Raw genomic sequence first — 12,330 nt, forward strand, 5'->3', positions numbered from 1 at the left:
AGTTTAAATAAAAATGGCAAGTCTTACTAATAGTCACAACCCTCTTCCTGCCTCAGACAGAGGCTCACGTGAACCTGGGGGAGACTCGGATTCAGGCCAAATCTAAAACTAGGTCTGTTGTCAGGTTTCAGCCACAATTCTCACACAGCTTTACTGCCTAGAAGTGAGTGAGTATGGGGGAGGAAGAGGCATGACCGGTGATTGACATAGATCTGTGACAGAAGATGGTGGGTAATATTTTTGAAAGCCTCATAAGACCCACATTTACAAAGGCATTCAGGGACTTCAAGATGCAGATAGGTGCTTTTGGCAGTCCCACTGGACACCTAACCAAGCACATTCAATGGACTTTCAATGGAATTTAGGCTCCTAAGGGCCTAAATCACTTTTGAAAATGGGACAAAGACTCCTATGTCACCTAAGGCTAGATCCACAAAAGGGCTTGGGTCTTGCAGTGCCTAACATTGAGGCACCCTTCCACCTAGTGAAATCCTCAGCCTGAGTTAGGCTCCCTGTGAAATGCATGGCAAGAGTTAGGCAGCTAAGTAATGGATCTTCAGAAACCCACAAGCTGAGAAGGAAGCCAACTAAGCCAGCCAGTAATGAAATGCAGAGGAACAAGACAGGTTAGATTCAAAGGTACTTAGGTGTATAACTCCTACTGATCTGGGCTGCAGGCACCTATTTCTGCTTGGGATTCTCAGCTGTAAACAGGCTCCTGAAGTTGTCTAAGCCAGGTTAGTCCTCTCTTGTGGAAAAAGAACAAGAGAGAGACCAATAGCCCAGTGGTTAGGGCACTCACCTGAAGGCCCAGATTTAAATCCCTGCTCTGCCTGGCACTCAAACCCACATCTTCCTTTCCCAAGAAAGTGGCCTAACCACTAGGCCATTGGGTAATATGAAATAAGGCACTCTCAAATTGGACTTGTCCAATTTTATATATAGAGCGAGACTGTAGGTTGGCAATTACAGCATTCACCTGAGACACTGGAGAGTCCTGTTCAAGTCACTGCACCAATGAATATTGAATAATAAGGGCCTGATTATCTGAGCAGCTGAGTAGCTATGGTTCCGTTGAATTCAGGTAGAAGCATGCATGCCTAATTCTTTTGAAAGTCATGCCCACCACATATAATATTTACCACTATATGTACATGGGCAGCCAGATGCCAAAATGATTGTTCTCTGCCCAAAAGCTGGGGGACAAAGAGTGAAGCGCATGATTAGGTCTACAAGAAGCTGAAAATCCCAAAGCATCAGAGGCTGCAGGGTGGAGGATGAGTGGAGGCACAGTATAGATGCAGAAGGCAAGAGTCGCTGAGCCAGTGCACAACTTGAAATATAAGGCAGAGGTCAAACAAATAGCAGTATTTTGGTTTAGCTATGACAGCTGTAGAGGGTATAAGGAAAAAAGAAGTGCTCATGTACCAGCAGAGGTGTTTATTCTGTAGAAGTGAGAAGAACTAAGAAGGTGTGTATACAATTACTTAAAACAATTTCAACAAATACAGATTTTCTCCCTGCCCCAAACAAAAATACTTTGTGATCAAAATTTATTTTGCTTTTTCCCAAACCTCAAGCATATATCAGAGTTAAACTGGATGTGCTGTTGTCAGATAGAAAAAGAAACCAAAAAAAAAAACCCATAGGCAAGGCCATTAGCTTTTTGCCCATGTCTCAGGTCTTTGACTAGGACTTTTTAAAAAAATATTTCCAAATGATGCTGATTATGTTTTATAAAAAGTATCCAGTCACTGGAACACTGAACACTTAAGAATCTCTGTTGTTTGCAAATCCTTATTTTCTGCTAGCTTTTCCAGATATGATAGTGATGGGGGATCCAATCTGTAGATAGGTCCACACTTTAGCAGTCGCATTAAAAGGATACTCTGGAAGAAAAGAGAATATTAAAAAAAGGTAAGAATTGTTTCATTTACAGGGAAAATTCGTCCTCTGAGAATATGTCTTTAAGATAATGTTGGAGGGCCTATTTGCCTTTGGTTTATATTGCAATACATGTGATAAGAAGTATTTATTTTAAAAGGTAGGTTTTATTATGTGATACTTGTGAGAATGGACATATTCTGAAAGTTGTATGGAATTTCAACTCTTTGGGAAGTCCTCAGTGAAGATGAGTATGCAGTGGTTGCAAAGAGACTATGCTACCATCTTCAGGTTGGAAGGGGTTCATCCAGAAAATGGCTAAAATGATACTTGTGGGGATGGTGTGGAGGAGCTTTACTGATCTATCTGTGCTAGTTCTGTGGCTCTTCAATTGAATGGGCTTTTCAGCACTTTTCGTAAGAATTATTCACTCAAAATAAGAGTACAAATAAGAACAAAAAGAGGATGCAGGGATATAATTTGATACTGCAAAGCATTCTTTATTTCTGTTTTCAAATCATATCCCTGAAGTAGCTCGAGCACTGGCCTGCTAAACCCAGGGTTGTGAATTCAATCCTTGAGGGGGCCATTTAGGGATCTGGGGCAAAAATCTGTCTGGGGATTGCTCTAGATGACCTCCTGAGGTCCCTTCCAACCCTGATATTCTATGATAACATCACAAAATCAGTGTTCTCATTGTTTTTACTATATACACTTTTCCTTCCCCCAAGAGTTTATAATTCAGCCATTTTAATTTGTTCTGGGGAAAGTTGGCAAACTGATTCCATATCTTGGAGGGAATTTGTCTGATGCGGGGTGGGCTGGGGGAGGGAGGCTAAAAGCAGTTAAGCTGGACATTTTTTATTTTAGACTTTGAGAGGTCAAAACACAATTTGAAAGTTTACAGATGCTATTCTGATTGCCTCTAGCTAAAAGACAACCATGATTACTTACATTGTTGTTTTTTGTAAATAAACACTGAGACACTGCTCTGGTAATCTGCTATGCTATCACAGATTCTGGCACATGTGTTGATCCATGCTGGATTTTACCTGTTAAAGGCAGACATACTAGAGCAGGCATGGAAGGATACGGATGCAGTAAGGGGGAGGATGTAAAGGAGGTATAATCCTACAAAAAGCTCTACCTGGGCAAACTCCATGTACAATTGACTTCAGTGAGACTCTGCACAGATGCAGGCGTCAGCCTGGCCGGGTATGTAATTCATAAAACAGAAAGTCAGTCCACGATTTCCCCCATCCCCCAAAACTCCAGCTTTCCTTGTTATTAACAACATATTTGGCTTGCTCTTTATTCTTGTTATATTTATTTAATTGGTTTTTCAGATGCCCATCAGTTACATAGTCAGTGATGTCAAAAGCATAATTTCATGAATTGCTAAAAGGGAAAAAAAGTCAAGATTATTTACAGCCAGCGTACAAAGACCCTTCTACAATAAAGTTGTTCTGGACAAAGGCTGTGCTGATGGGTCATGTTACAGGCAGAAGAAATTAGACCCTAACATGCTGTTATTTTATATTCAAATTGTATGCTACACCTAACAAAACCACATCAAGTCTCAGTTTATCAATGAGAACATGGAATATCTTGATAGCATGGCATTTATCCAAACATAAGTAACAAGGAGGCACAAAAAACAGAAGTGATGTGAAACGCTCCTCTGGAATGGATATTAAAGACATAATAGGATGGCAGAAAAGGAGATTTAAAAAGATACTTTAGTATTTTTCTTACATGAAAAGCTGGTTTCCACCCTTCCCAAAAGGGAGTGCAACAGATTAAGACATCTGCTGTATTCCTTTAAAAGCTCCCAAAACAACATTTGGTGTTTCCTGAGCTTTTCATTTCAAAAGAATACAAAGTTATCTTTTAATTACTGATGAGTTGCTGCAGATGCAATTTAGCACTTAAATATGTTCTATCAGATTATGGGTTGGCTGGATAGTCTTTGGAATTACTCCCATTCCCCACTGCAACCTTTCACCGGTTTGTCCAAAAAAGTTTTACCACGCCAGTTTTCTTCAACATCGTTAACCCTAAATATTCAAAAATCACGAGTCAGGACCCTCCAAAAATCGTGAGTTTGGCTCAAAAGTATTTTTTCCAGAATAATAAACCTGTGATTTTTTATTTACTTTCTGTCTTCTGAGCCTTAGGGTGCATTTGAGTCGTGTTTTCAATTTTTTCCTTACAACCATAAAAGCTAGAAACTTACTTTGTTAATAAATGAAAGCTGAAATTCTCATGTAATTTCTAATTGCCAGCAGCTGGGGCGTTAAGGAAAACTCCAACTATTGTGAGATTCACAATAGCACAATATTTGGCAACACTGTTTTTTCCTCTCTCATTCCCATTTTCCTTTTTTGGGGGGGTGGGGGGACGACTTTAGAATTTTGATGTGGCCAATGTGGTTTTATTATTTAGACATGAGTTAGGTCCCATTAACATCACACAGTTACAGGGACACGGTGTTGCCAACTCTTGCAATGATTCTGCAACTCCTATGACTTTCACCACCAGAAGTGCATGATTTTTGACTGAGCTAGAACTGATACTTCATTTCTGGTTTCAGCCATTCAAGTGAGTGAGTCTGTAGCTAGCATTGGGCTGCAATTCCAAATGCTGCCAGAAAAGGACAATGGGTTGTGCTGAAAGGTGAATTATTGAAGAGAAGGGCGATTACTAGGGGAGTTCCTGCAGGATTGGTCTTGGGACCAATTGTATTCAGTATTTTTATTAGTGACCTTAGCACAAAAAGTAGGAGTGTTCTAATGAAATTTGCTGAAGAAACAAAGTTAGGCAGCATTGTCAATACAAAGGAGGACTGGAATAATCTACAGGAAGATTTGGATGACCCTGAAGGCTGAAATGACAGAAATGGGATGAAATTCAGTACAGACGCTCCTGGACTTACGCAAGTGTTCCGTTCCGGAACACCTTGTGTAGCTTGAATTTTGCATAAGTCAGAAACATATACCCGACCATTGTGCAAAAAACCCCAAACTATTTCTAGCTTACGGATCTTTTTCCGTAAGTGCAGATTTGCATAAATCAGGTTTGCGTAACCCGGGGGGCGTCTGTAATACAAAATGAAAAGTCATGAATTTGGTGTATAATAAGAATTTCTGTTACAAGCTGGGAGTTAATCAGTTGGATGCAAAAGAAGGAGAAAGACCTTGGTGTTTGGGTCAATCACAGGACATCTATGAGCCACCAATGTGTTGTGGCTTTGATAAAGGCAAATGTGATTCTAGGATTTATCAAACGAGGCAATTCCAGTAGAGAGAGAAGTGTTAATGCTATTGTACAAGGAACTGGTCAGATCTCATTTGGAATATTGAGTACAGTTCTTGTCACTGATGTTAAAGAAAGATAAATTTAAACCAGAACAGATGCAAAGAAGAGCTACTAGGATGATCAGGGGAATGTAGGCCCTATCTATGAAAGGAGACTGGAAAAGCATGACTTGTTTAGTATAGCAAAATGAAAGCTGAGAGCAGATATGATTGTCCTCTGTAAATAGTTTAGGCAGGGCTGTAACCAGGTCAGGGTGAGCAGGGCAGCTGCCGAGGGTGCAAAGCCGCAGGGGTAGAAAAATGGGGTGGAGAAATGCCAAAAAAAACCCACAAAAACCCCAGCAGTGGGGTACAAATATACTTGCTCTTCCCAGGCACTAAAATGTCCAGTTACAGCTATGAGATTAGGAGGGTAAATACCAGGGAGGGTGAAGAGCTATTTAATCTCAAGGACAATGTTGGCTCAAGAACAAATGAATATAAACTGGCAAAGAACAAATTCCAGCTGGAAATTAAAAGAAGATTTCTAACTATCAGAGGGGTGAGGTTCTGGAAAAGCTTCCCAATAGGAATTGTGGGGGCAAACAACTGACTTAGCTTTGAGAAAGACCTGGACAAATTAATGAGTACAAATATATGATTGGGTTGCTTGTGGTGGTAGGGGGCAGGGCTCAACAAGCCTGAGTCCTGGCTTGACAAAGACCTGGCTGGATGATTTAATTGGGGTTGGTCCTGGTTTGAGCAGGGGATTGGACTAGATGACCTCCTAAAGTCTCTTCCAACCCTAATCTTTTATGATTCTATGAGTCTCACTTCCAGTTTATATTTTTTGTTCCTAAAAGATCATGCTTCAGGGTTCTTGCTGGCCACCTGCAGGGGTCAGGCGGGCATTTCTCCCTCCCCCAATGTATTCTGGGAGTTTTTTTTATCTCCTTCCTCTGGAGCATCAGGGATGGCCATGGCTGGAGATGGGCCATTGGACAGGGAGGGCCAGGGCTCTGAGGTGGCACTGAGCATTTCTCTCTCTGTTTTTTGCTTACGTGCTCAGAATCTAACCGACTGCCATCTGTGGCATCTGGAAGGAATTTCCTCCAAATCAGATTGGAAGTAACCCTAGGTGTTTTCACCTTCCTCTGCAGCATGTGAGTATGGGTCACTTGCCAGGTTTACATGGGTATATCTTAATTATTTCCTTGCTGTTGCAGGGGCCCCAACTACCATTGCACCTTGGTTCCTTCTATTGTCTGCCTGTGGCAAATAACAGGCTCGTTGCCTATGGGTTGTAATACTTTGATCTAATTTCAGTGATTGGGATTAGTGTGCGGATGCTGGTGTTGGTGGCCTATGCTATACAGGCAGTCAGACTAGATGGTGGTCCCTTCTGGCCTTAAACTCTATTACTCTGAAAGCATGGTTGGTCCCCCCACAACTCTCACTCCAGCCTGACTGCACTATCTCCTCCATCTCATACACACATCTTCTGCTTCTGGGCTCCTTCTATGGAAGCTAGAGGCAGAGATAGTGCCTGGGGGGCGGGGGAGGGGAGAAGAGGGAGATAGGCAGTGGGCAGGAATATGAGGCACATCCAGTGTCCTAAGTAGACAGGGACTGTATCCAAGGAGGAGGGGAAAAAAACTGGACAAGGACAGTGTGGCTACTTATATATAGATAGATAGATAGATAGAGTATATGGATGTGCAAAAATAAGAATACATCACAACATGTATGTAATACTGTGGATATAATTCCCTATTAAGTTCTATTGGCTGGTTTAAAAAAAATCTACAGAATGGAGATTTTTTTGTGATAGCCTATAGGTTTGTAAAGTAATTTTTATAGAACCCAGATTAATTTATTGTTTCATTCCTATTAAGTTCTATAGGCCTTTTTGACAAGGGTTTAAGGCTATGATACTAGAACAGTAGAAACCCAGTCTCTCGTATTTTAAAGGCTTCAGAGTAAAAACTATTTGCTCCCAAGCCTGACCATGAAATTGTCAGAATTAAGCCATTGTCTGTGTGAAGTTCACTGAGCTAATGGTCTGCTTAGATTTTGACCTTTCTGATGATTGTTTTATGAGTCCCAATGACATTATGGCAAACTAATCAGATTTCACATCCCAAACACAAGCACCATAGGAACTAGATAAGCATGATGAAAATCTTATAAGGGGGGGCAAAACAAGGTAAGAATGTCAGTTCAGTGAAAGGCACAGTTTTCAATTGGCTGGCTTCATTGACTGGTTCACTGCTTGAGTGGCTAACAGGAGAGCTGCACTTCCACAATTCACACACAGCTTTCATAGACCAGGGTACATCTTGTTTGAGAGAAAGATGTAAGAAAAGAAATCCCACAGACCATTGGCCAAATAGTCCATGGAGTTATGCCATAAAGGAATTTAGCCCACTGTGAAAAAAACAAGCTACTTTTTATAAGGAAAGCAACAGGGCAGCATTGTTAGTTATAGCTAAATAAACCCTAATAACTAAGGGCCCTGTTTTGCAAGGTTCTGAATGCCCCCTGATTTCCCTCATTTTTCACCTTGAAGGATCAGGCCAAAAGAAGAAAATATAGAAAACTATTAATTCAACCAACCTCATAATCCACCGAGAGATGTTTCTGTCCTTTGCTTGTGTCCTGACAGGCTGTAATTTGTCATATATGATGAAGACTATCAATCATACATACAGTTTCTGGAACTTTCTGGTAAACAGAGGGACTAGACTATGCATGAGTCCCAGGCTGGATAAAGAATAATGCCACATAGCTCTATATTGTGTCCCAGAAGCTGACAAAGGAGTTGATGCTAATAGCTGTCAGTGCGTGCATATATAAACAGTTTTATATTTGTATTTAATTTTGAGACAGTTATTCATGAGGTCCTCTACTGACAATCACAAGTGAATCAGGGAAGCGAGGGGTTTTATGGTGCCGGTAACTGTCATTAGACTTTGGTCCTCTGAACATCAGTGCTATCTCACTTTCTGAAGCTCCTGTCTCAGCCAGTATGGCAGGGGTTGTCCCAATCTGTGCAGTAGTTTGGACAGTTCCACATTGTGATCTCTGTAGTAGCTTGAAAGAAAAGCTCTAGACTGAGGGAAAAGGGGAAAAAGGAACAAAGACAATTTACATTAAAAATTGGCACCCCAGTGGGGAACAATCTTGCTAAAAAAACAAAACCAGGTAAAATTCTTAAAGGGACAGTGTCCACATTTTTATGACCCACAATTTCAGTTCTCTTAGTATCATTGTGACAGGAAAATTTCCTGGACAAACCTTATTAACCTTATTAAGTTCAACCTTATTAAACTGAATTCAATACCTTTTGGATCCACTGTATTAAAATGCATTTGTTTAGGTTATTGTAGGATTGTATGTAACTTTTCTAGGAGACTGACTAATGTAAACCTTGGAGAAAGTTAGAAATGTCAAAGAACTGTTTGGGACAATATGTATGAAATGGATTTCCTAGGAGGTACTTGGGAGGCCTCCTGAAACTATGCCCTATGGAGAAAAACCCTTTGTTTATTGGTTAACTGCTCCTTGAAACTCTGGATGAAAGACCCCTGAACTGTATAAAAGATGGACCAAACTCTTCACGGGTGTGTTAGTTCTGAGCTCAGGCTGTTATGTGACCATAGAAGAGGCTCCTCTGGGGTTTGAAGGACTAGCCACCTGCCACAGCCAGTGCTGGAGTTGGGATGATCACCAGTAAGCTTATTAGCATGAGTGTAGGTTTTTTTAATTGTATTTACATATGTTTTCACTTTACAATAAATAAACTTGCACCGAAAGAGCTGTGTGGTAGCTTTACTGTGAGCAGTTACACTGTTAGTCTCTGAAGAAAAAGCAAGCAGATCAGCTTCCACTGTCTGAGTTTGCTGGGAGAATTCACAGCTGTGCAGCCTGGAAATGTCCCAGTCGGCAGAGACATGCATCACCACACAACGAGGCAATGACCGGGGAGCTAAAAGCCTGAGTATGAATGCATTTGCTGGTCAAATACAGGTGTGGTTATCCTGAACTGTAGGTTTTAAAAAAAAAAATCTTGAAAAATGAACCATCCTTTATTCTTGAGCCCCAAGCACGATGCTGTATGAGTTTTTCACAAACTGTAACTCAGATCTCTAGAAAAGTGGTACCTCCTGATCCATTGGTGGGTATTTTCGGCCTTTGCTTTTTCCCAGGCATTTTGTCTTCCCTCCTTCCAGCAGCTGACACCAAAAGCCTTTCTGAGGGTCAAACCTAAAAAGGATAATATCTTAAGAAAGGTCTAATTATGGAAGAACCTTCAGCCATTAAATAGTCAGTCACCCAGCAACTGCCATTATGCGATATCTGAGATATTTTACTTCTTCCAAGTAGGGAGAGATACTGGTATTACAGCATCTTGGATGGCCACAGTATGCTCAAGAACAATCTATGCAATGCAATACATGTTTGAGAACATTATCAGTTGCTTGAAGATATCCATTTCTCCAAACAGTCAACAGGAGCCCCATGTGTGATGTTTTTGGGGTATCTGTACAATGTATGAATTCTACTGACTAGATAGCCCCTATCTTAGATAGTCTCGGATAGCCCCTGTCTCAAAGCATATCCACCATTGCAGACAGAACCTACAGCAAATATACACCAAACTAAGGACAACAGGGAGTACTTAACTTTAACTACTGTGCTTTGACTGGACAATAGATATGCTAAGTGAGTTTCCATGAGCTGTTTGAAAGACACTTCCTTCTCTTGTCTCAAGGGGTCAGGAAATACAAAGAGTGGCAATTCCCTAAGTAGGACAAAGACAGAGGTGACAAAAAAGGCATTTAAAGTGAACTCAGAGGGAAAGACTGATGGATACACAAGAAGTTTGGGCAGGAGAGGGTAAGGAGATGGACTGGCCAGAGTCAGTAGGTATGCTGGGAGAAAAGGCTCCATGTTTTTAAAAAAAGCAAGCTATGCACCACAACGAGGTTGCTGGATAGTCCCAGGTAACCTTGATCCCAGCCCAAAGAATGTGCTGGAATACTGAGGAAATGGAAGCACAGAAATGCATGTAGGATTTATTATTTTTATATAGATATATATTTCTTGTGTTATTGAAGAAAGACCAATGCTGTGTTTGAATCCTGTGGAAAGACCGCATGTTATGTACTATACCTTATCATATATGTGCTGAGAGTTAAATTGTAACCCAGCACCTCACACCTTCAGGAGGTTCTGAGATAAGGCATGTTTAAGCTACAGGGGAGCTGGAAGGGTCCGGTGCCAGAGTGCCACAGTGCTGGGCAGTGAGCTACATTGTCTAAACTCTCAGGAAGGTGTGTTAGACAGGGAATCTGCACCCTGAGAGTGTGCTAGGGATCTCGAGCCAATGGCAGTGAGTGACTGGATTGTAAGACTCAGGAAACTTAAAATACATGGGATCCAGAATCGATTTCCTTCACAGCAGTCTTGTGAATGGTCAAGAGGGGGCACTTGACTGGACTTGTGACACCAGGCACTTATCCAGGTCAGAACTTGGTCGACTGGAAGTGCCAGAGATTTGAAAAAAGACCTATGGACCATGTTGACTTCAGTGGAAGTCAGATCAGGTCTCCTTTGTGTGCACGCACACATCTGACAGTAGTACTTTTCTAAGAATATATTTTTTAGTTGTGTGTGTATTTTTGACGCAACTAAAGCAGTGTTTAGATCCTTTGGAAGAAGTGGTTGTTTAGCCATTAATGTATCACCTGGAGGGCTGGTTGCCCCATATCATTAGTTCTATATGTCACTTTTATTCCAAGACAGGCATCAGCATTAACACTGTCTCTAAACAATCTTTGCAGAAATTTGAAGTCTGATCATCATGTCTTAAAATCAAAGATATAGGAATGTTAGATTACGGCATTAACACACTAAGGAAACAAGCAAAATATAGTGTTAAGTTTTGAATTTATTGCTATGGGACTTGGCAGCATGCATAAAACATTGAAAAGGTTTGCATTTTTGCGGTTCAGCAGCTGTTTGAGAAGGATGAAGTATAATTGGCTGAAATGTAAAGTTAATTAGTTTCAGAATGTTTTGTTGCCCTGGGCCTATTCCTTAAACACCAGCGCACCTGCAATTTGCTACTGCACATATGTGAACTCATTTCAGGAGAAGGGAAGGAGGGGAGGAGGGTTTCCTTCCCCCCATTCCTCCCCCAGCCTATTATCCCAGGACTAATCCTTCTAGCCTAAATTGTCACAGTAATTATATCAATTAAAATTAAACAAGTCATTGATTAAATGGATATATTGATGGTAGATTCATTTCTATTTTGGACTTTTCAATCTGCTCATTGCATAGTGAAGTACTTTGGCTGGCTTGCACTAATTTCCCAAGAGAAGTAGTAATATAGTGTGCTGTGCTAAAGGAAAACTGTAGAACTATGCCCTAAACATTTCTGTCTCAGTATGAGTATATTCAACATTATGGGACAGTCCAAAATTATAGATTGAAAAAGCAGGCAATTCAGTTAAGCTGGACGAACCCCATTGTGTTCAAGTTCTTGGGACTGTATAACGTTGTATATTTTGTGCCCAGTATGTTGTGTGATACTGTATCTGGGCACAATGGAAATACTTAAGGATACAGTGTTAGCCTTAGCTGTAACTCAAAGTTTCAAAGGAGAGCCAACAAGACCTCATATTTTATAATTTCCCCTGCCCAGCACATATCCCCCTTCCCTACCTTATCTAAGGAACTTATATGGCCTCTGTTACTGTTTAATGTATTTATCCTCATAGCACTCCTGTGAGGTATGACAGTGCTATTATACCCATTTTACAGATGGGGAATGGCAGCAGAGAAAGACCATGTGACTTTCCCAAGGTCACACAGGAAGTCTGTATCAGAGCAGAGAATTGGACTTGGTATCCTGAGTTCGGGCAAGCACCCTAACTGCTTCGCCACAAAAAAGCCTGCAGGGGTTGCTCCCTCATGGAAAGAGCTACAGGACTTGCCCTTCACTTAGCAACCCCCAGGGATTCACAGGAGGACAGAGGCATCTTTGCTGCTGCCCTGACTCTGGTGTTCACGTGTTTCCCAGCTCCATGGCAACTTAGGGTATGTTTACACAACAGCTGGGGACCAGCTTCACAGTGCAAGT

General features: G+C 41.2%; 1 protein-coding gene across 8 annotated transcripts in view; it reads right to left on the reverse strand.

The window, feature by feature from the left end:
* Window positions 1–1,020: 1,020 nt before the first annotated feature.
* NDST4 (N-deacetylase and N-sulfotransferase 4) overlaps window positions 1,021–12,330 on the reverse strand; it is a 257,495-nt gene continuing 246,185 nt past the window's right edge. For 3 of the 8 annotated variants that reach the window (XM_034772200.1, XM_034772199.1, XM_034772203.1), the window contains exons 14-16: window positions 9,344–9,446; window positions 8,183–8,293; window positions 1,022–1,889 (exon numbers count right to left, since the gene is read on the reverse strand). In XM_034772200.1, the coding sequence (XP_034628091.1) occupies window positions 1,752–1,889; window positions 8,183–8,293; window positions 9,344–9,446 (352 nt within the window). In that variant the 3' untranslated portion in view covers window positions 1,022–1,751. Of the gene's footprint in view, window positions 1,890–7,796; window positions 8,294–9,343; window positions 9,447–12,330 lie in introns of all 8 variants that reach the window. The other 5 variants (XM_034772201.1, XR_004645911.1, XR_004645912.1 and 2 more) reach the window with 5 other exon arrangements.

Source organism: Trachemys scripta, chromosome 5, assembly GCF_013100865.1.
Source record: "Trachemys scripta elegans isolate TJP31775 chromosome 5, CAS_Tse_1.0, whole genome shotgun sequence".
In the NCBI taxonomy this organism is placed as follows: Eukaryota; Metazoa; Chordata; order Testudines; family Emydidae; genus Trachemys; species Trachemys scripta.